Below are 24,390 nucleotides of genomic sequence, written 5' to 3'. Positions count from 1 at the left end.
ACCCTGGCTATGTAGGACTCCCACCCTTTTGGATGTGAGACGTCGAATTCCGAAAGTCTTCCAATCTTTGCCATTTTTGTATCAGGAAGGGTCTATCAGCCAGCCTACCCCCGAATGCACACTGGATTGGCGGGTAGCTGCCGAGTCAACGCCGTTCCTGCCGCTACGGACTCACTCGGGTAAGCTTACACCTTTCTTGTTGATGTAAGGCATCCCATCCTCATCGCCAGTGTTGCGTCCGTCGCGAAATGGCAAGACACGAGAAGCAGTTGTAGTTCTCAGGAACTCTTTATTCTGTGGTTCAGCTTACAGTTAGAATACGCCGACAACACCCACAACTCCTGGCCTCTTATATAGGCCATCCCCGGGTCAATCTGCAACTTTTGATGCGCCAGCACTTGCGCATGCGCACAAGTACTGGCGACAGCCTGTCTGGTCCCGGGCAACTTGCACCTGCCCGGAACCGTTTGCAATGCCCCGAGCCTGCTTGCACAGGCTCAGGACATAACAATAAGAGATGTAAAAAAAATGTCTATGCATCTTAGATCACAGCCAGCCACATTAAAGTGCTGTGTTCCAGTCCAGGAGCTATCAGAAAAGTATGTTGCCATAAACTGCAGAGCTCTCATTGGTCATCCCTACTTAGGCTCAAGAATAGCGATCTAATAATGGTGATTGTTCTAAGGTAGGTCAAATTAAAGTGGCTTGTGGAGTCCCCTATCTTAGTTTCTCTCCTCACATGTTACTCTGAACTATGGTGCTTAAAAAAAGAGAAAGAAATCCTTGCATTGTTTTACCTGCATTATTAATTACTTACTATTATTTTTAATGGTAACATTAAATGGATTTTGTTAGGAATCAGGTCTCATAAGAAATAAATTACACATTGATGAATACAATGTTTTGAGCCCATCTATTTCTATATTGTGTTAGGAAGTTTCTTTAAATCATAAATCATTTTAATTATGTCTCTTATTTCTCCTCATTAAATTAATTCTAGTTCTTAGCAATGCTCCCAATTTGCCCTATTCTATTAAGTATCTCTTAAGTACTTTGGGGCTATAGAGGGGCTCCAGGATGGAGTCCCTGAACATAATTTGGAACTCCCGACATTCTTTCAGGTTCATCTGCCCATTATTCTGAGTCCAAATTCTATATGCTTCTCTCCTGCAGAGAGGAAAAAAGTAAGATTAAATAATTATTTATAAACTTAAACCTCTTTATTTTATTAAAGTCAGAGACTCTAGATATCAATGAACTACCATTCACGAAACTTTTCACCACTGGCTTGCTGTTTAGAACGAATAGCAGTGAACAAAACTCTGAAGGGCCTCTGGTTTTCCTTCACTGTATGCATCATAATTTCATATAGAATTTAACCCAAATTCAGCCTTTCTGAAAGTAAATTCTGCTACCAAAATAGATTATGGAAACATGTGTATTTAACAATTTTTCATTATTCATTCTGTTTTTATTCATAATGAGGGAAAAAAACATAAAAGACCTTAGTTGCCTTAACCCGAGTCTAGTTTTTACTTATAATTAATCACACAGAGACTGTTACTTATTTAAAACACACACACACACACACACACATATACACACACACACAATAGGAACAGATTTTCCAGGTTGTCTCTCCTGTGGTTAGAAAATGGCAGCACACAGTTTCTTTGCCTTCTCCAATTCTGCCCAGCAACAACATACCTGTTATTTGAAGCTCACTTTACTGAATCAGATTATCACAAATATTTGAATTAGTGCCATAGAATAGCAGGCAGGGATCTGTTTGCATTTACCATAAGTTATTTAAATAGTTATCTATGTCATTGTTCTTGTTATCGTATACAGTTCTGTATAGTTACATTAAGGTCTAAGACCATTTGATATTTTAATGGAGAACATTTATATCCCCAAGGTGGTTGGGGATCTGGTTGCAACTGATTTTATCTGATGAAGATTGGGAAATATAGACTGCTACCTTTAAACATGTCAATAGCAAAAATTGCAGCTCCAATCTCAAAGATTGAAATAGGTTTCACAGGTTACTTTTATTCTTTGGATCATTTTCACATTAATCTAAAAACTAAACAATGGGCTATGTACTCCATGATCCATCTAGTAGCAGTCTAATCACAAACAATAAGATCATTTAAGGCAGCATGCAAATTTTCTCTTTTACTCACAAGTGTATACTAACTATTGTAAAATTCTGATGAAAGAGCCAGCTAAGTTTTTGTTGGCTCTTGCCATTTCCTCAGAATCAGATGCAAATTTGATGTAATAAGATGACTACCTTTTTAAATTTACATTGCTCAGTTGTAACAGTTACAGTTTTAAAATTGTCCAGTTTGAATACTCCAACATACATTCTGATTGTGGAGAACTGTGGAAGTAGAAGCTATTAATAGGACCATAGCTTTTTATTTTCCTCCTGCATCCTATCTTTCTGAAAATAAAATACAATTACTTCTCTGTGTGAATAATATGAGATAATACTACATCCAGCTGCCTCCTGTTTTCAATGTGACTGGCTTTGTGACTGGCTTTGTGTTTTCCCAGAATATTTTGGATAAACCTTTAAATTAAATTATTCTCATAATTACTTCCATTTATGGACATAACAGTATAAAAGAAAATACTTCCAAAGTAATTAAAGTGATTGGGATTTGTGTCAAGTTAGGATTATGAAACATAGTTTATTGAAAAAAAACTATAGGTAGTCCTCAACTTACAAACATTTGTTTAGTGACTGTTCAAAATTACAACAGTACTGAAAAAAGTGACTTATGACTGTTTTTCACACTTAAAACCATTGCAGCATCTCCAGGGTCACGTGATCAAAATTCAGATCCATGCCCTGGAGTCATGTGATCACATTTTGTGACCTTTTGACAACCAAAGTCAACAGGGAAGCCAGATTCACTTTACAACTGCGTCACAAACTTAGCAGCTGCAGAGATTCACTTAACAACTGTGACAAGAAAAATTGTAAAATGGGGCAAAACTTACTTAGCAATTGTCCTGCTTAACAACAGAAATTTTGGGATCAATTGTTGTCGTAAGTTGAGGACTAGCTATATAATGATTTAGTTCACATGCAATGTAAAGCTTTAATGGATGGATGGATTCACGTATCATGCTGAGCTAAAAAGAAATTATGTGTCTTATTTTATAGCCTTGAGGAATGCTACCATATGGGAAAGTGCTGCATCTGCTCCAGGAGGCGCCCTGCCTACTTATGGTGCCTGGCAACAATTCGTTGCAGGCAAGCCAAATTTTGGGATGAAGTCATAAGGTAGTCCTTGACTTACAATAGTTCATTTAGTAACCATTCAAAGTTGCAAACAGGACTGGAAAAAGTGACTGTTTCTCACACTTACAACAGTTGCAGCATCCCTGTAGTCACGTGATCAAAATTCAGACACTTGGCAACTGATTCATATTTATGACAGCTGCAATGTCCCAGGGTCATGTGGTCTTTTGCGATCTTCTAACAAGCAAAGTCAATGGGGAAGGCAGATTCACTTAACAACTGTGTTACTAACTTAACAACTGCAGTAATTCATTTAACAATTGTGGCAAGAAAAGTCATAAAATGGGGCAAACCCATTTAACAAATGTTTCACTTAGCAGCCAAAATTTTGGGTTCAATTGTGGACATAGGTCGAGGGCTAAAACATTATTTATTTGGTCTTCTTATTAAAAAAAAAGATGTTCCTTATAATTAGTCAAATAGTAAGTAATGCTTTGGTGGGAGAATTGTTTTACTTTGAGTTATCAGTCTTTCCCATGGACCCTTTTTTACAAAACCTGTAAAAACCAAGCAGCTAGGGTTTACTCCAGTCATGCTTCTTCTAGAGAACTGACTTCTAACTTACTTGTCTAGCAGCAGACATAAAAGGAATTCATCTGCAGTTGGGGGCCTTCTAAAAATCTGATGATGGGATGGGTTTGAATCAAACATGGCAAACTCTATTAATGGTTCCCTGGAGAAAGAATATTGTAGACATGAGAAGTCCAACTGAAAAAAAACACTCTGTCATCTTATGCTAATACAAGGGTAACTAATTATTCTAATCCTAACCCTAAATTGATTTCCAATAATTTTTTCCTTTCTGTTCCTTGATCTTGACTTTGAAGAGGGGTATTGAAGTTTGTCTTTTGCTGCTCCCAGTAAGTTACTTGAAGTGCTTTGCATGTTTTTGCGGAGGAAGGAAAAAAACAGAATACATTCCGAAGTGCTTTGAGCCTTTTTGCCTTTCCAGCAAAAAAAAAAAAAAAAAAAATGGATTTCTTTTCTAGCAGCATTTTTGAATATTGAGAAGCTATAAAGTACACTAAATTTATACATATATGTGGTGGTCCATGCTAGTGGCACCTGCCACAACTAGTGAAGCTTCCCAATTTCTTGGCCTAAAACAAGAATATCAGACAAGCAAACAGTGTCAACAGTCAAGCTTTTCTCACTCATACCACGTTAATTCCGCCATCTTTTCTTAGCATTGTAAACCCCTCCCCTCGCCCTTCAAATTAATATAACAAATGTATTAGGCTGTGTTCAGGTAATATTTCCTTCATGTGGTTAGCTTTTTTTTTCTTGCTCTTTTTGTGGCTTGCGGAACTGCAACAGGCCTTCTCCCCACTACATCTTCAGCCTGCTAAACATAGTGTGGGCGCTTCTTACTCTTTCTGTGTATATAAATATAAAAACTAGAAATCCACATTTTTTAAAAGAAAGCCATGGAATTAATCTGGCTAAGCCTTCTTACTTAATATCAGTATTTTTTATTTTAAAACGAAAAATCCATTAATAATATAACCTCAGTAAGAGAATTTATTAAATCAGCTTAAGCAGATTAATTAAAACAAAGCAGAACAATTGTGGACTGTCTGCAACTTTCCTGAACTATCCAAGAAGTAATTATCTACTTCACTTTCAAATCCTCAAAATACAAGGACACCCACTCCCCCCATAATGTTGCTGTCTAGCTAAGAAGGCAATATAGTTCCAAGATGGTTAGTTCAGATATCACCTAGAACAGGGCTTTTCAACCTTTTCATCCATTGTACCACTTTTAGGCTATGGCAATATCCGAGTACCACCAGTCGCCTAGCAAGGTGTCAACAACTTGATGACCAAAAAAAGGGAAAAAGTGATAAAGTACAGGTAGTCCTCGACTTACAACAGTTCGCTTAGTGACTGTTCAAAGTTACAATGGCACTGAAAAAATGCCCCCCAAGGCACAGTTGAGCAAGACACCTGCCTGCCCACCTGGCAGCACTTTTTCTCCTGTCCGAAGTTTTCATTGTTGTGAGCATTTCTGTTGAGGATTGGCAGCAGGGGTGGGATGGGAGGTGTTTGGTTTTTATTCCTCCCATCTGCTGGGTGATTGCAAAAGGTTTTGGTCACCTCACATGACCCTGGGACACTATGACCATCATAAATATGAATCAGTTGCCAAGCATCTGAATGTAAATCACAAGACCCTGGAGATGCTGCAACATTCCAGCTGATCAGCGCTTCTTCTGGGCTCAGCAGAAGTGCCAGGATCAGCGCCAAGCTCCAGCTGGAGCCTGGCGCTGATCCTGGCGCTTCCACTGAGCCCTGACAGCCCTGCAGCTCCAGCCATCTCTCGCTCAGGCTTGTGCGGTGCTGCCACTGGTTCAGCTCTTTCCCCCTCCCCCGCTACCACTTTTCTAGGATGGTCACATACCACCTGCCAGGTGCCAATGTACCACAGGTGGTACCCATATCACTGGTTGAAAAGCCCTGACCTAGAAAGCTATTATCTTGTTTCAGAAGGTAGAAATTATTTGATAATGTTCTTTACAGTTTTGCTTGATTTTCAGAGACTGAGAGTAGAAAACAGACTGTTAAAATAGCGAATTGAAACACTAGAAAAAGTTAGTGTCCAAGAAACTGAAGCTTGAATTATGCCAGTTCCAAACTTTTTGTTAATAACAAACTAGCTGCATGAAGATTAATAATGTGGTATTATTCCAGTTCTTTGTATTGGCTTTCGTCATAAGATTTGATTGTTTAAAGTTTATATATACTTGTCATTTTGTATGAAAACGTAAGTGTGGGTATCATGGAATTTCAGTGAGACAAGGGAATTAAAGTATATTTATAGAAAAGAAGCCAAGTCATTTTCTACTGTGCATTAAGAAAAGAATTCTTTGCATTTGTGTAATAGGTCTTCCATCATTTTAGATACCTTGTTTTTTAAAGCCTTCCCCTCTGAACACAGATACAGGGTAAAAGAACTGGAGATGAATGACTCAAAATTTGAAAGAGGTGATGCAAAGAAGTAATATTCAATTTCATTTTTTGAAATTCTGGATTTCTCTATGAAAATACACCCTTGAACTCAAAACTGAGGTGTTCAGGAAAGGAGTAAGAGAAGATTGAGCATTGTTGCAATTATGGAGCCACAAATTTATGGAAGAGAAAAATGATGGAACATCCAGCTTTATAGTTTTTTTGTCTTACTGAAGAAGAGCTGGGTCAATAATAGCAATTCTTATAATAAATAAATAAATAATAAAAGATTTCTTCTAGCTTCATTTCCAACACATTGTATTAAAACACTCAAGCTTTTGTGAACTACTGTTCACTTCATCAAATTCATTAAGAATGAATACAAATATGATAATGACTCGAAAGAAGGACAAAGTAATATCAGAACATCTCAATCTCCCTAATGATTTATGGCAGATCTCAAACTGACAATTTTGGGAAAAAATTAACAGCACGACTGGTGGAGAGTGAGCCTGAAATCTTTGATGCAAGCACATTCAGCAGCCTGATGAACCCCCATCCTCCACCTGAATTTCAATCCTGTATTAGTCAAGCCAGTCTGCCTATCTGGTAAAGTGAGCTGCAGATCCCAGAAAGCTTATGCCTTTTAAAAAAATCTCAGAAGGAAATATTAGTCAGATTCTTTACTGGAAAGAGAAATGAGACAGGGAGGGGAAAGGGAAAGGCAAAACGTGGGCTGAGGAGGTGGTTTAGGGAATCCATGAAATAGATGGGTTAACTGGAGACAATTTTAGTCTTTGAATAAATAATTCATCAATATATAGGCAGGTCTTCTTTAAGGGAAAAACGGTTCTCGTGTAGCCTTTCACATTTCTGCCCTGTTGTGTTTCTCCTAAGAGGTTTGCTGGTAAGGAAAAATGATGGTCTGTGAGTTCAGTCTTACTTTCCCCCTCTCTTAATCATAAAATGAACTTAGGCGGGCCAATGAAGACTCAATATTTAAAGCTTGAAGGGATAACTACATTGACAAATATGAAATAAAACAGGTGCCCATGTCTCTGCAGCAATGCTTCTCAACCTCGGCAATTTTAAGACGTGTGGATCTTAACTAACAGAATCATGCTAGCTGAGGAATTCTGGAAGTTGAAATCAACACATGTTAAAAGTTGCTGAGGTCGAGAAACACTGGTCTAGAAATAGGGACACTCCCATGACACTGCATCTCTGGCTTTAAAGTATTCCTCTTTAATTTACAAACAGTTCCTTGATACACTGTCAGCCTTTGCAACACACTCTTCCACTGACAGTTTTATTAAAAAGCTATGCTAATGGAGAGCTATTATCTTTGTTCCTACAGGTCTCAAATTGCCTGAATAAGCTTACCGTTTGAACATGCTCTGGATTTTCTGTGGCAATGAAAAAGAATGTTGATTTATCATTAACAACCCTGTAGGCAGATCTCACATTTTTTCATTCATAACCCTTCTGTTGCACAATCTGGACTCTGCAAGACAGGTTTACTAGAAAAACCAGACTCATGCAAGGTTGTTTTAAAAACCAAGATACCCTGTTGGAGATGTTGGGGAAGACTATAATATGCAAAGGCCACCCATTCAAAAAGCAAGATAGCAGCCAGTCTTGACAAGTGAGAAAGGGAAACAATTATTAGAGTTCTTTATGTGTTCTTCAAGGCTCTCACCCAGGGAAGAATGAATGGGAAAGATGCTTTCTTTAACATGGCCTATTGCTTTTGCAACAGCTCATTCAAGTTAACCCAAGTTCCTTTTTCGACATTTGAAGAAACCACTAAATGATAAGCACTTCCATCGAACTGTATAAAGGAACTTTTCTATCATCCCACTAAGGATATTTCACACTTTTTATGTTACCTGGTTTATATTTTTAAGGGCAAATTTTTTTTCACTGTCTTTCCTAAACATTATATTTAGGAATTGCAACTGATTCTTTGAGCTACTTATGAGCAACCAACAAAATTATGGGATATATATTTTGCTGCTTTATGAACATATATCTAAATTATGTGCATTCTCTCTCAGTTTAGTTCAATTCCCAGAATTCCTGAGCCAGCCACGCTGAGGAAGAGGTTTCCAAGCTGAGCTATGCTGGCTCAGGAATTCTGGGAGTTGAAGTCCACGAGTCATAAAAGAGCCAAGGTTGCCTACCCCTGGTTTAGTACTATCCTTAATCTATTATTTACACTCTGTTCCATTGATCTTGTAACTAAAAGATTATATTGATCAATTTGGGGGTCCAGTTTGTTCCACCTGATATCGTCCTCTCCCATAATCATGACTTTATTGACATTAGCAATGTATCGTAACAACTCAGCACCAGTTGAAGCAGAACGTCTTGCATAACTTGTTTAAGCAATTGATGACACCATCAACCAGATGAATGAGACAGAGTGCCCAGAAATTTCATTTGTCTTGGAAATTACGTATGTGATGAGAAATTACAGAATAAGCTTTTATTATGTACATATTGTTCTAGTCTTGGTATAAATGCCCAGTTTGGTTTAAAGATGAGTGGCTATAAAAATGTTTTAAATAAAATAAATCATCCCAATTGAACCATTGTCTATACTGGTTAGGGCATAATGAGAACCGTAATCAAACGTATCTGGAGGCACCAATTTTGGAAAATGGTCATTATAGAATGCAATGGGCAGTCATGTCTCATTCTGTAAGATGGAAATATTCCCTGGCAAAATATTTCTGGCAGGGATGTGTCTATGATGTAAGCAAACAAATATAAATTCATAAAACACAATTGTTCTTTAAATATAAAGCACAACTATTTTCTCAAAAGCCATTTTTCAACTTATTTTATTGGTAAAACAGATCACATGTGAACTTCTGAAAATAATGAACATTACAAAAGGTGTATTAAAACATACCCAGACCTAAAAAACCTCCATTTTCTTCTGTAGAAAAAAGAGCATGCAATGTCCTGAATTATATACACAGTATATTTTTATATTAGTCTATTATACATGATAAATCTGTTTTGGAGACATTGCTATACCTGTGGTTCTGTAATTTACAACACTTAAAAAGAAACATATAGATACAACCTATTCTTACATTTAATGAAATAAAATTTTCATGTGCTTATGCACACTTGTACAAATGTTATTGTACTTGTGCTTTCTTCCATTTAATCACATGTTGAAGGTTGAAATATTATGCATATACATTGTATATATACAGAAGCTGGTACTGCATATTAGAAATGATTTTCTAATTAACACAGGGATGCTCATAGTTGTTATCGTAAGCATTAGCTAACAGTAATGATCATGGAAAAACTGACCATCAGAGAACTAGAAATGTGTAGTTTTGAAATAGGCACTTCTTACTTTTTTTGAATAATAAAACTGGGATTTTAATTTCTATGTGGCTTTAGGACAATTATCCCTGCAGTACTTTTTCAGGAATGCAGACACTTGTATGGATTGTAAATAGTCAAGGAAAAATCAATTTAAAAAAAAAAACATTCCAGAGTGACATTTAAAGATACCTCACCCATTGAATGTAAAGAATGATTGAAATATTAGAAACTGACTTTACACTGAAAAGAATAAGGGATAACCCTCTCTCTTTTTTTAAATCTCTTCATATCATCATTCCAGTGAGCCAACACCCATGATGTTGAAGTATGGGGAAAGAACATCATGTCTTCACTAAGGGGTTACTCAGCGCTCCTTTACACGGAAGTATGAAATCGAACCCAGAACTTATGACTCTTACTCCCTTGTCTGCTCAGTTTATTAGACTGAATTGCCACATCAAGAAGTAGCTTCTGCAAAGATGGAAGTTAGACCTATATGTGAAGTTTAAGCAGATACTCATGCTATGGTCATCATTAGCCTGTCCCATATGTATTAGAAAGCAAACACCTATCTCTGGCTGAGCAGCGTGATAATAGTGTTGCTCCCATTTTGTTTAGCCAACTGCAGTGGGGTCTGAAATGCAAAGTTCTGCATATTGATACAGGCACCATGGTTTAACAGAACTTCAGCTGTTTGTGTGTGTCCACCTTTTGCAGCAAGATGCAGAGCCACCAACCCTTCCTCATCTGAATCATTTATATTTTCTAGGTTGACAAGGACCTCTACCACCTCATCATGTCCATTTTCAGCAGCAAGATGCAGTGCTGTCCTGTTTAAAGGACCCCTTGCCAGGATATTGGCACCTTCTTCGATCAACAGCTTGGTTGTGGATAAATGGCCATTACGGGCTGCTAGGTGAAGGGCAGTATAGCCTTCTGCTGTTGTTGCTTCTATATCTGCTCCACGGTTAAGAAGCAGCCTGGAAGTGCTAGTGTGGCCAGTTTCAGCAGCTATATGAAGGGCAGTGTGAAAAAACACATTTCTTATATTGATATCTGACTGGAGTTCTACTAGTATTCGAGCAACTCTGTAATGTCCTCTCTGGGCTGCCAAATGAAGAGGGGTCCTTCCATCTACAGTCTGTGCATTCACATGGACTCCAGGCTGCTTGGCCAGAAGCTTCACAATGGGTAAGTGGCCTTGCCATGCAGCGTAATGTAAAGGCACCCAATGATCTTTTCCTCTGACATCAACATAAACCCCTTTCCTCAGAAAGATGCGCACTATAGTCTCTTGACCATGCTGGCAAGCAACGTGGATTGGTGCTCTTCCTTCAAAATCCACTTCATTCAGCAAGGCATTCTTTTCAAGCAACATTCTTGTGATCAGTTCATCCCCGTTTTGGCTGGCAAAATGAAGAGCTGTCCACTGGTCCTCATCTTTGGCATTCACATTAATTTTCCTTGTAAGAAGCAGCTCAACAATGCTTTTGTTCTTCTTCTCTACCGCAATATGGAGGGGTGTAGAGTTTTTCCTATTGGTCAGATTGGGATTGGCATTGTTCAGTAGTAGCCACTTAACACATTCTTCTTGGCCTGATTCAATAGCCAAATGGAGAAGGCCACCGTTCCCATCCAAAATGAGGTCTACATCTTGAGGCTGAAGAATTTTCATCAGTTTACCAGTGTCTCCAGATGTGATTGCCTCAGTCAGTTTTCTTTTCTGGATATCTGTGGTACCAATGTCTGGAGAAGCAAAAACAAATTGTTGTGTTTCAGTCTGGTTTTCACAGAAACACAAAAGGGCCAGGAGTTCCATTAGATAAAATAGGACAGTTTCCCTGCTGATACTTGGGAAATTCTGAACTCTTCCACACACTTTTTTGACCTCTGGGAAAATTTTCCATGCTTTTATCTCACTATTCATACTTTGGTATCTGACTATTAGCATTTATTATTCATTCATTGATCTTTTGGCTTGTTGACTTACATATACTCAAATTAGTTTGCATGTGGAAGAAGGCACATGCTCACCCACAGAACTAAAGTTAGTTTAGCTTTTTGACACATCTTAAATATTTAAGTATAAGTAATATTCTAATATTCAATATTTTTCATTCAAGTTGTATTCAATTCTCAGGAACTACTGGGACAAGTCACAACAGTTTTCTTGACAAGGTTTTTCAGAAGAGGTTTGCCCTTGCTTTCTTCCTAGGGCTTAGAGAAAGTGACTAACCTAAAGTCACCAGCTGGCTTTGTGCCTAAAGTGGAACTAGAATTCACCATCTCTAGCCTGATGCCTTAGCCACTACACCAAAATGGCTCTCAATATTCAATATAGGTAGACATTTAATCAGAGCTATGTGTTCTTCAGTGTTTAGTGCTTCAACTGTCCTTTTATAGCCTTAGCTGTAAATTCCATATATTACATTGATCTTGAACATTGCTGTCAAAAACTAAAGTAGGAACCACAATTTGGTATTCCCATATATACAAGTTCAAATATCTCATATATATAAATTAAGTAATTCAGGTAGCAAATTTTAGTAAATACCTCTATTTTCTTAAAAGTATGGAAAGCTAATTCAGAGATGTTTGACTTAAATCAGTATAGCTTCTCCCTGCATAAAAACAGTTTCCCTATAATCCTTCAGCAATTGCAAATGGAATGACATCCAGACAGCCTATTTAGCTAATTAATTGCCAGAATCATAGTCCATAACATGCCTGGAAATGCATTTAGGAATTCATACGCAACATGTCATGCAATTTGTACAGCTAACTCTCATGCAAAAAAGAAAAGACCAGAGGGTGCTTTGCGCTGCTTCGATCACATCAGTTACCATCTCTTTCTGAATTATTTTGCCCCTACCCCAAACATATACATTTGACTACACCTTGCCCAGCAAAACTTACCACTTCCAGAATTCTCCCTCTCAAACGACAGTGACAGGGAACCTCGTGAAGAAAAGGCGGAGTCTACAGAGGACACTCCGGACAGTCTCTTGTCACTGGTGGCAAGCCTAGATTCAGAGGCACTGCGACTGAGTTCCTCGGGCTGTTCTGTGTGTGAAATTCCTGAGTCCAGCTGGGACAATAATTCAGAGAGGCTGTAATCCTTAACTGACGCAGGATCAGGTTCTTGTTTCAGCTGGGAAATACTGGACATCTCCTGGAAAATAGGGGATGAGGAAAAGAAACATTTCAAATTAAAATATGAGCTGAGTGAAAGATCAGAGAACATATTAAAATTCACCCAATTTTCCATATATTGCTGTAATAAATACCTTAGGATAGGTCTGTGAAACCTTTGCATCCTCCTCAACTGACATGTCCTTATTCTCATATTCTGGTTTTTCACAGAGCTCTTCTGTTTCAGAAGTAATTTCTAAAAAAAAAAAAAAAAAAGATACAATTTATTTTCTTCACACTTGCTATAGACCTTCCTTTTCACTAAAGGGATATTTTACAGATAATTCAGATAATGCTTAGTTGTTTTGCCTTGCCTAGTAGCTTGGCTAACTCCTCCAATAAACTAAACACAACACAAAAAAGTAGCCATTTTCACCAGCTCAATACACATCTTTCCACCATTTTTTAAAAAAATTCCTCTTAACACACAACCATGAAGAACTTCTGCACTATCAATAAAATACAAGGTGATCCTGATTGAGTCAACTGAAGCAAAATGCTGAATGCCAGTTCCACATTTTAAAAATATATGTACAGCCATATTTTAATCTGTTCCACAAACTGGGGAACAGTGAAGATTGGTAACTGCAGAAGGGTCAAAGTTGATTTCAACTTTAAACATTTTTTAAAAGAGCTGTCAATGCTTCTCTGGCTCTTATTCCCACTCCCCCCCCCCAAAAAAAATGATATTTGCAAGATAACTGCAATGGTAGCTTTCTGTCGTCCCAAGACTAACAACAGGATGAGACTGTTGCCCTGAGCAGCAGATGCTGCATGTTATGGAGGAGGCAATTCAGCAGTTCCCTACCTCTCCTTTTAATTGGAAAAAAGGTAGACTCAAATGGGGGGTGAGAATCTCACCTGAGGTTTGGTTGCCTATGCAATGGAATCTGAATGCTTTTTAAACATCCAGAACGAATTTGCACCACTGAAGCCAGAATAAAAAATGAGGCTTCTGATATGTTTGCTTTGTGTTGAATATATTGTAGCAAAGCTAATTCAGATTAGAAAGTTCCACCCTAAGCAGCAATTTGGGGAGTTAACTAGATTGGTACACATCTGATGCCTAAATCAACTGTTCATGTTTAGACAAGTTCTCCTGTAATCCTTTTCCTGTAATAGGATGTTCCCTGACTATTGCCAGCACAATAATGCATTGTGTATATTTTGTATTCATCATTTTTAACCAGATTTTGGTGGGGCTCCACTGGGGATTAATGCAGGCTTTTACCCTGAAATGACTCATTATTTTACCAAGGAATTTGATTAGAAGCAAAGTTCACCTTTAAACGTTGGCCTCTTGCTAGGGTCATCTTGCCAGCACTTTTGCATCAGTTTGATCAAGTTATTATAGGCACGAGGTCTGGATTTGGAAACAGGTGGCAGTTCTGGGCGATGACCATTAACCACTTTTACCATAATGTGCAGAATGTTATTTTCTTCTACAGATGGAAAGCAGAAAATACATATCAGGTAGATGCTTCCTTCTTAGATTCCCTTTCTAGTGCCAGACAGACATTTTTCCACCAATAAGATTCTTTTTCTTAACATCTAATCCTTCAATATCTAGTAACATGCTATACATGTAACACTATCTATAAATGGACTGTTGAACAGAATGAAACAAAAAGATGAACGGTATACATCGCTATATTAAAGGCATCAGTGTTGGAGGCGGAGCATGGAAAATACACCCAATGCATTTCCTTTCAATAGCTGTAAATCATAATCCTCAAAGTAGTAACGTCTAGAGCTAATACTGGTGACAGAAGTCACTCATTTGACTTTTTTACATGCTATCCCACATTATAAGCAACTCCATATAATTCAACTACTCTTTCTTTAGAGACTTCATCTCATATACCTCCATGACTAACATGAATGGTAAATGCAATGTTCTTTTCTGGAATTTCTCACATCTGATAGCTCCCCAGATAGCTTTTAAGAGAGAAATGCTAGTAGGAAAGCCATCCTCATATGATATAGACAATATTTTAGTAGTTGGGATGGATGAATGCAATCAGTTATTATGGCTGGATATTTTGAAGGGTAACCATATCACAATAAACGCATTTTGTCCAGGGAGGAATTCTGTTTGACACAGTCATTTACAGTATGATTCACAAGAAGAGATATTGCTTGCTTACCTGAAAAAGGCTTCTTCTGTGTCAGAACTCCCCAGATAACAATGGAAAAGCTGCAAAAGACATAATTAATACCTTTATAAAACCATTAATGCATATAGTATGTTGTGTTTACAGCTACGTCTCACAATGCTAATTACATCTGATTATCAGATCCGAAATGGCAAAACTTGTCAAAATTTCAAGAACATAAAAATTCTCTTGCAATAGTCTATATGGTAGTCTTTCAAGTTCAAAGAAGACATGCTGATGTGCAGTTCACTTGTGGAAACAGACAATCCCAGTCTGCAAGTGCAGAGTCTATTACAATGGAGATACTGGAAATTCACTGCTGCAGTAACTGTGGGTCTTATTCTGTGATTCCAGTCACAGATTTTTACCAGTTTTCGGTAGCACTTGTCTTCAAAGCTGGTGAAGGCTTCATAGCACAGGGCTTGCCACAGATTCAATTATCCTCCAGTCTATCCAGCAGAGTTATATTTAAGGCAGCTGGGCTGGGGCTAGCAACTACCAATGAGAAATAGATACAAGGAAAGAAAAGAAGAAAAGCAGAATAGACACTTACCTATATATATCATGCTTTGTATCAAAGTATCTATTCTTCTCTTTAATTCGTTCTGGTGGCAGATATGCAATAGTGCCACAAAGTCCATCCATACTGAGATCATGAGAATGAGAAAGCCCATTGCACTTGGCCAATCCAAAGTCTGAAATCTGATAAAAATGAGAGGTTTATTTTTTTCCCAAATATTTCATCTTCCTATCTTGCAGTCCTAGACTACTGTGTAAAACTGGAAAGCAAAAATGTGAACCCAGCCTGTCCCCATACAGTCCATAACTGGCGAAAAGCAACTAAGCAACCAATTAAAGTAGATGACTAATAGCAGAAATATCCTATTCAAATAATTATCAAGCCAATGCTTTCAAAAGAATAAAATTCTGGTTACTTCCTAGTGTGTTCACTTCTTTAATTCTTCTGATAATCATAGGAAATGTTTTAATTCTCACCTTATTACAAGGCAATCTCCTATGAATATATCCCAATATACAAGTATACAGCCCTAACACTAACACAACATGTGCAGAAAGCTGAACTTGTAGAGATGCACATGTATTCATGTCTAAAAACACACTATGCCCAGTTGTTTATCATCAATGCGTTTTTGCCTTCCACCTAAGACAAAAAGGCAAAGATACTAATCTCCCATTAAAAATGAAAATATCCCTCCCTCAAGTGAGGAACACTAAAACTTCTGGACTGCTGCTATTCTTAAGTAAAGGAACCCCAAACAGAAATTTCAAGTGAGCTATAATTTCTCAAACAGGGACAAAGGTTGTGTGTGCATTTTATTATGTAAGGTTACATGAATTAATGAGCTCATCAACGCAAGCATGCACATTTGCAATTTCAAAGTACAATGAAAGGCACCTATCATTGCCTTCTGCATTTCATTTTCCACACTTCCAGTTTGTTCCATGTGTATATTGTACATATCTGTTATTCTGTGTAGCTTTTCAAGTAGCTGACAAATTAAATTTTAATCCAAAGAGACTCAGACCATTATACAATTTGTCCTTGTGATGCTAAAAATGCTCTCCCCCCCCCTTTATCACAACAAGCACATCTTGTCAAGTACAAGTCCAGCCAATTTTTTTTTAAAACCTTCAGTTTTTTTGAAAGGAAAAATGAAATGCTGAGATTATTTGGTCTTGAATGCTTTACTCTAGTTTGATTCCCAAGTGCACTCTTCCTCTAAAATTAATGCTGCTTTTCCCTCCAAGCAACAAGCATTTCAAAATACATGACAGATTTTAACAGGCTGAGTGAATGGTTTGATGAAGAAAAATCAACTCAGAAGGATAAGTTTTGCCTAAATGGCAACGAATATGTTGGTCCAGAGAATAAACAAAAAGTTTTATTGTAAGGAAAAAAGAAGTTCCCACTCCTCTATAGCCAGCCCAGTGTCAGGGAATTATTTGGTAAAATATGAGCAATACTTCTCCAAATTTGTACTTGATTTATTCCCAATACAGAGGATTTTTAAAGAGTGAAAAAGAAACAATTTAGCAGTTTCAAAATAATTGCTGTGAATTGTCCATGCTTCTGTAGCCATTGTGCAGAAGTATTGCCCTTTACATTCTCTATATTCTAAGAATTTGTTTACTAAAGCATTCTAAGAATATAATGCCAGCAAATCAATTAATGATATCTTGTACAATACTATACAGAAGCTTTCCACTTCCTGAGTATATAAAGAAATAAACCCCTTCTTATAAGAATCAACTATAAAGATAAATATTTAGGATAAAATAATATGCAATAGAAGCCATATCAGGAAAACATGTCCATTCAGAAATCCTGTCAAATTAAATTCAACTGATTTCATATATAGTACAGGTCGTCTTCGACTTAACAGCAGTTCATTTTGTGATCATTCAAAGTTATAATGGCACTGATAAAAGTGACATAATCATTTTTCACACTTATGACCTTTATAGCATCCCCATGATCACATGATCTAAATTTATGAGGCTTGGCCACTGACTCACATTTATGATGGATGCAGTGTACCAGGGTCATATGATCACCTTTTGTGCCCTTCTGACAAGCAAACTCAATGGGGAAGCCAGATTCACTTAGCAACCGTTTTACTAACTTAACAACTGCAGTGATTCACTTAACAACTGTGGCAAGAAAGGTCATAAAATGGAGCAAAATTCACTTCACAATTGTTTCACTTAACAATATAATTTTGGGCTTAATTGTGGCTGTAGGTCAAGTACTACCTGTATATGTATGGACTGCAATCTGAAGGCGATAAAGAGTGAGAGAATTAAAAAACAGAATGTTTTGACAATTGCTGATTAAAGACTATTTATTTTGACTTGTAATTCATCATCCCAAAGTTCAGATAGACAATATTATGTATACACTATTGCAAATCACCTACACATGGATTTTTAAAAGTTAGCCAGATGGTGAAGTGCCAATATTAGCTAATGATTAGGTGCTGTTTACAGAGTAAATGGGTTGGGGAACTAAATCACATTTAATTATAAATTAACAACAAGGAAGTAGCAAAAGTGGTGGGAGCAGAAAGGAGGTAAAGAAGAAAGAAAGATATAATCTAACTTCACTGTTTTTGTAAAAAGTTTAGATTATTTAAAAAACTATGAGGAAAAAATAGAAAAAAAATCAGGGATATTTAAATTACATTGTGCTTCTGGTTGGTGAAAGAAAAAAAATGATTTAAAATTATTTTCTTTTTTTCCTGCTTTTGCTAGTCATGAAATTTCATTCCTATCAGAACAGAATGCATACCAACCAGTTATAATGATTCATATATTTTGTGAGGCCTGTTGACAAAGTCATTAAGAATCACTGAGCATTTCTGAGTCCACAGTATGAATCTCTATTTTAAAGCACAAGCTTGTAACGTAGGATCTTAAATCACATCCCAAGCTATAGTTGGGTATCCTTATATATCTAGATTCACTGACAAATGAAGCACATGGAGTATTTAGTGTTTTGTAAAACGTTCCCTCACATTAACAAAAAGAGCAATGTTCTAAGACAGAGGTGGGAAACGATGGCCCTTTTATGACTTGTGTACTTCAACTCCCAGAATTCCTGAGTTGAAGTCCACAAGTCATAAAAGGGCCATAGTTCCCCATCTCTGTTCTAAGAGTTCTGCAGTTTTAAAACTGGGTGCCTTAAAGATTTTTTTTTAACAGCATATGTAATGTTTGCTCATATATTCCCTGTTAAAATCAAGGGGAATCTCTCTCACACACATACACAGGCAATTTTTAATTAGGCTACAATTGGATAGGGTCAAAAGCAGTGATTCAATATTTTGCATTCAACACGAAATATGAGATTTCCAAATTTTACTCAATAGCACAATTCTTTCAAAATGATAGCCTGCTTGAGAACAAAAGATTAATGGAAGAAATATGATGATGCAACTTAGATAATCTACTAGGTATATTATTCATATACAATGGAAGAAAACCATTGTAAAAAAATCACATAAAACTATATCAGAACGAGAGCATCTCTGTCACCACTAAACCTTCTGAAAATAACTTTTAAGATTCTTTCTTAATTTATTTAGCTAAGTTATCATAAAAAAGCCTGAGTCAGCTTTCTACAAGCTCATGATGGACAATATATCCCCTCCAGATGTTACTGAACTACAAATCCCAGTTTCTCTCATCATCTCTGTCACTCAGATAGAGATGATGGGAAATGGACTTCAACCATGCATTAACTGATCCTTCCCAAGTCAGCCCTTTCTCTCAATGTGTTGGGGATACATATCCAATCATAGGAAGTAGTCCAGTAACAGCAGCACTACACCTCTTATGACATACATATAGCAAATATGACTGTGAACAATTATGGAAACTGTGCCTATCCACGTATTGGATTGCTGCAAGAAAAAGAAATCTGAATATCTATTTAGAACCCAAATTCCAGAGCCTGCCTTAAAAAATCATTTCAAAGTAATTTACGTAATGTACTTTAGCAATTCAACTTTTGTGCCTAGAATTGACCGTTCATAACAATGGTAGGAGATAAACTGACTGAAAAAAGATACTGGTTGTAATGGATGCAGCAGACTTACAAACTTAATTAAAGAGGAAGTTGTTAACAATTCTAGACATCATCAGCTAGATTGCTGTTGGGAAATACCAGCTACATCTTAGTGTTCCTTTATATAGGATTACAATGCAGGAAGTATTGTTTGGCAAATAATAAACTTTGATTAAAAATTAAGCCCTGTTGCTATGACTTCTGTTTATTTAGTTGTCAGATGTAACTATGCAAATGAGAGATAGGGCATAGACTTGGATCCATCTGCTTCCTTTTCTCTTTCAACTTTATTACATTCTTGTAAATGCATACTTCTGATTTTTTACTTGCATTTGTATTCCATTTTGAAATTAGAGTTTTCAGAAGCCCAGGCAGAGCCAGACAAAATGCACATGTGATGAATATAATTTAATAATATAATTTATGAATATAATATAATAATATAATTTATGAATATTCAAAAAAAATGCTAAGGTCTGGAGGGTCTGGATGGGGAACAATAGGCATCGATGGAAGTCTTGAGTTGCTGTGGGTGTGGGACTCTTTTCTATGTAGGGCTTTAGCTTTTTTGGTCCTGGATGGGGTTGCACTGACCCACCTGGACCTAGACCACAATCTGAGGATCCTCCTGGACTCACAACTCCATGTTGTGGGTCAACTGCATCCTTTCTTGGACCAGGAAACCTTTCTCTTAATCACTCATGCCCTGGTCATCGTCTACATGGATTACTGCAAGATGTTCTACATGGGGCTACTCTTGAAAAGTTTCCAGAAGCCACAGTTGGTGCAGATTTGGTGACATGCGCAGTTATGGGCACCACTAGGACTGTACATGTAATACCTCTGCTGGGTGAACTACTTCGAGTGCTGGTTTGCTTCCAAGTCCAATTTAAGGTGTTGGTTATGACATTTAAAGCCCTTCATGGCATGGGGCCAGATTACTTGAGGAACCATCTCAATGTCCTATGAAACATCTGGCCCTTGAAGGTAAGGTTGGCCCCCACTTTTTTGGCCTTCCAGAAGAACACTAAGAGCTGCCTTAGTATCAAACTAGCATGGGGATTCAATCAGTAGTACACAATCCTGGGAATGGTTGGTGATTTGACAATGCTCTCTCAGTTTTTTTAAAATTTGTACATTTTGTAAGGATTTTTATTATCTTTTACTTGTCAGCTGCTCAGAGTCACATACAGTGAGATTTATACTGTATAAATTTGATCAATAAATACAATAAATACATTTTTAAAAAAGGAGTGGTAAGTGAATATACATTTCCTTTGGGATAAATGCTTTCATGAGCAAGGTAAATGACATTCTCTTTTTTCATTCTGATTTTTTTCAATTAATTTGTAAGATAACTGTAGGTGTTCTTAGCCTATTCATCACTTTCTTTAAGTTTGCTACTAAGCTTACAACAAGTCTTGCATGACAGTTGCAAATTTATGTTAAGTGAATCTTTTCTTTCGTCCTGAACCAATTGGTAAAAAATCCCATTCTGAAAGACTGTGACCTACCTTAACATGATAGTGAGCATCAAGCAGGATGTTGGCTGGCTTAAGATCCAGATGAAGTAAAGGTGGGGACATGCAATGAAGGAAGTTCATGCCCACAGCTGTTTCATGGATGATTCGAAAACGTAGTTCCCAGGGTAGTGGTTCAGAGGCCAAGAGCTTCTCCAAAGATCCTGTTTCCATGTATTCCATGACCAACCCTACAGGCTCTTTACAAATGCCATAAACTGGAAGAATGTAACGAAACTTTGCCATTTCCATTTTCTTTGCTTCCTCCAATAGTTCCGTACGCTCCCTAGACAGAAAATGTGAAATACATGATTTAGCTTACCAGTGGGGTACCAGTAGCTTTGATATTCTGAATAAAACTTTTTTTTTATTTAATAAAATTTCATTTGCAAAAACTCAGGCGTATTCATTCATGATATTATTTAAAGAGCAGAATATCAAGTTTGCTTGGTAATCCAAATCTAGCTGCATAAATCCATAAATCCATTCATCAATAATACATTCTGCTGAAACATTTGGTCTGTATCTGTGTTTACATTTGGAAGAACTTCTTCCAACATGAAAAAGAGCAGAAGAAATGTAAGCAAAACAAAGCCTTTCTCAAAGAAGTTCAATATCAATGATTAATTATAGATAATTAAATCAAAATTTGGAAACTACACTTGGGCTGTAAAACAAGTGATCACTTAAAATTAGGTGTACCAAATCTGAGATTCAAAATCAAGGCCACCATTAAATCTGGACACTACATTACTGCAGTGTCCAGATCTGCTAGCTCTATTCAGATATGGCTGAACTGTCTCTTAATTTTCCACACTCTGGATTTCAAGGACTTTTATGTTTTTATCTGACTTTTATTTCAAGGAGCACACAAAGGCAGAAATGGATATCCCATTTTATTCTTACTGCAACCCTATGGAATAATTTATCATGATAAAAGAACAATATTCAATAAGGTTAGTAAGTAATTTATTGTAGAGATTGGCTAGGAAAATCTCAGCTTCAACCAATTAGAAGCAAAATGCTTGTAATGGTTTCTATGTGTCATAATTTGTAAATTATTTCAGAACCTCATGAGGGCAAAGAAAAAAGTAACAGTGAATATAAATCAATCTGTATTATAATTAATTGTGGAGAGTGAAGTAGAATTCATGTTGTTCACAATCCTTTCTTATCTCATTATCTGTATTTTACAGGAATAATCAGCAATTTGCAAAATAAGTAACAGGAATGAAGGGCTTTATATGAAAACAATCCAATCATGGTTTCCTAACATGTAACTCTGGAGCACTGGGTAACACAATTAGCAATCATCTACTTACTGTAAGTTACTGTATTTACTTTTCTGAAAGTTAAGAACACAAAATAGGCTTGTATGAATGACTGATACAAAAAGATAACATTTCTTTTGAGCAAGTTCAGCTCCTGATGACTTCATAGATACATCCATGTAGTATTCTTGGAAAGAATACAGAAATGGTTTCCCATTGCATTTTTTCAGCAGATTTTTTTGATTTCCCAATCTAGCCTACAGGACTCACAGTATAGTTCCTGGTACACAAAACAAAATCAAGCAGAGAATTTGTAACTTTCTTTTTCTGGCACTAATACTAAAAAAATAGTCTTCTCTAATAAAGGGAAGCCAACTCAAAGAGATGAACTTATGAAAAATGTAAAAGCAAATTAATTTCACTTCACCTAGGCAGTATTATTCTCTTTATCAACACAAAGATTCAAGGCAATTTCCTTTGATAAACTACTTCATACTGTCTGGAAGCTTTTGGTGAGAGACTGCTTTGCTTCAATCTTTCAAGGTTTGTACTACCCTGGTATACAACAGCAGAAAAGCATCCTCACTTCAGTTAGCTGAAAGCCTTTAGTTATAGGCACTTGAGCAAGCCAAATAATAAATAAGAAAACAAGGAATAGAATCTTAAAAATAAATATGCAGACTATTGTATGCAGGGGTCACAATAACCAGTTCTAATAATTCTGGTGGAATTACAGTGTGCCATGTAACATAGGGCCATTCAAGAAACAATACTACATCATTCTTGTTATATACAGAATTTGTAGACAAAAACAAAAAAAAATCAATTGGATGAAAAGAATTTCATGGGAAATAAATGAAATCAGCATTAGTCATTCAAATTATGGTACACAGTAATTAACTAACAAGTTCATGGTTCAAAGTAAAATATCTAGTGCTGCTGGTTTTTAGTGTTGATTAGTTATATATATTTCTCGCACTCCAGTTCTTTAACTGAAGTGTAAGAACAGATGGTGGGTTTTTTTTTTTAGTTTTTACAGTGACTGCTTTTTTGCCCCAAGGCAAGTATCCTTTGAGAGAGATACCTTCAAAGAGAAATATTACAGTGCTTTGACATGATGTGAAAGAAGGGTGTGTCTCTAAATAAACAGAGGGACAGTCCTTCTCCCTGAGCACATATATATATCACACATATATCAGGCTCCAGCTGCTTTAGAATTCAGGATGTTGAAGATTTCTTGAATATTGAAATGAAGCTTAACTAAGGTGGTCAGACCAACCACTGCCCTAAACTAACACATAAATGAAACAAGCCACCAAGCTAAAGACCATGTTGTAAAATAAGTTCTCATAAGACACAAACAAAGTTCAAAGTGTTAAGGAAGCTGTGGATAAGATTACTTCAATCTTAACCTCAAAGTTCCCCAATCTGTTTTGTGCTCAGTCTTCCTTCTGGACATGTACCTTTCAATGGGTGCCATTATTACCATTTCTTGCTTGTTCCCTTGGGACAGGCAAAAACAATAAGGGGCGTCTTCAAAGAGAGGCAGGAATCCCCCACCCCACAGAGCTGTGGGGTTTGGTCAATGTGTAACACTAACCCTGATAAAGACATTAAGTTATTCTGTACAATTATATTCAACTTTTAAAAAACTGCATTGCTAATTTTCTTTTAATGGAAAATTTGAAATTTCTGATGACAATACTGTCCTGTCTATTGATGAATCCCTCCCCTGACCTGTATGCACTTGACAGCTTTCTTCCAACATAGGATTCTCAGGACTCGACGCTTTTTCCCATGTAAACCACTGAGGAAGATCATCCATCAGTTCAAGGTAAGGTATAACCAGAATGCTGATACAGGTAGTCCTCGGGTTATGACCACAATTGAGCCCAAAATGTATGTTGCTAAGTGAAACATTTGTTAAGGGAGTTTTGCCCCTTTTTACAACCTTTCTTGCCACAATTGTTAAGTGAATCACTGAAATTGTTAAGTTAGTAACCCTGTTATTAAGTGAATCTGGCTTTCCCATTAACTTTGCTTGTCA

The 24,390-nt window shown here is 36.8% G+C and overlaps 1 protein-coding gene across 1 annotated transcript in view; it reads right to left on the bottom strand.

The window, feature by feature from the left end:
- Positions 1 to 9,093: 9,093 nt before the first annotated feature.
- RIPK4 (receptor interacting serine/threonine kinase 4) overlaps positions 9,094 to 24,390 on the bottom strand; it is a 29,836-nt gene continuing 14,539 nt past the window's right edge. Inside the window, exons 2-8 of the mRNA XM_039369198.1 lie at positions 21,067 to 21,358; positions 15,518 to 15,666; positions 14,956 to 15,005; positions 14,092 to 14,250; positions 12,904 to 13,004; positions 12,533 to 12,788; positions 9,094 to 11,362 (exon numbers count right to left, since the gene is read on the bottom strand). Coding sequence (XP_039225132.1) covers positions 10,185 to 11,362; positions 12,533 to 12,788; positions 12,904 to 13,004; positions 14,092 to 14,250; positions 14,956 to 15,005; positions 15,518 to 15,666; positions 21,067 to 21,358 — 2,185 coding nt within the window. The 3' untranslated portion in view covers positions 9,094 to 10,184. The remainder of the gene's footprint in view (positions 11,363 to 12,532; positions 12,789 to 12,903; positions 13,005 to 14,091; positions 14,251 to 14,955; positions 15,006 to 15,517; positions 15,667 to 21,066; positions 21,359 to 24,390) is intronic.

Source organism: Crotalus tigris, unplaced genomic scaffold, assembly GCF_016545835.1.
Source record: "Crotalus tigris isolate CLP2741 ecotype Arizona unplaced genomic scaffold, ASM1654583v1 scf7180000017601.7605149639:7615979, whole genome shotgun sequence".
NCBI lineage: Eukaryota > Metazoa > Chordata > Lepidosauria > Squamata > Viperidae > Crotalus > Crotalus tigris.
This window is presented reverse-complemented; position numbering and strand designations above follow the sequence as displayed.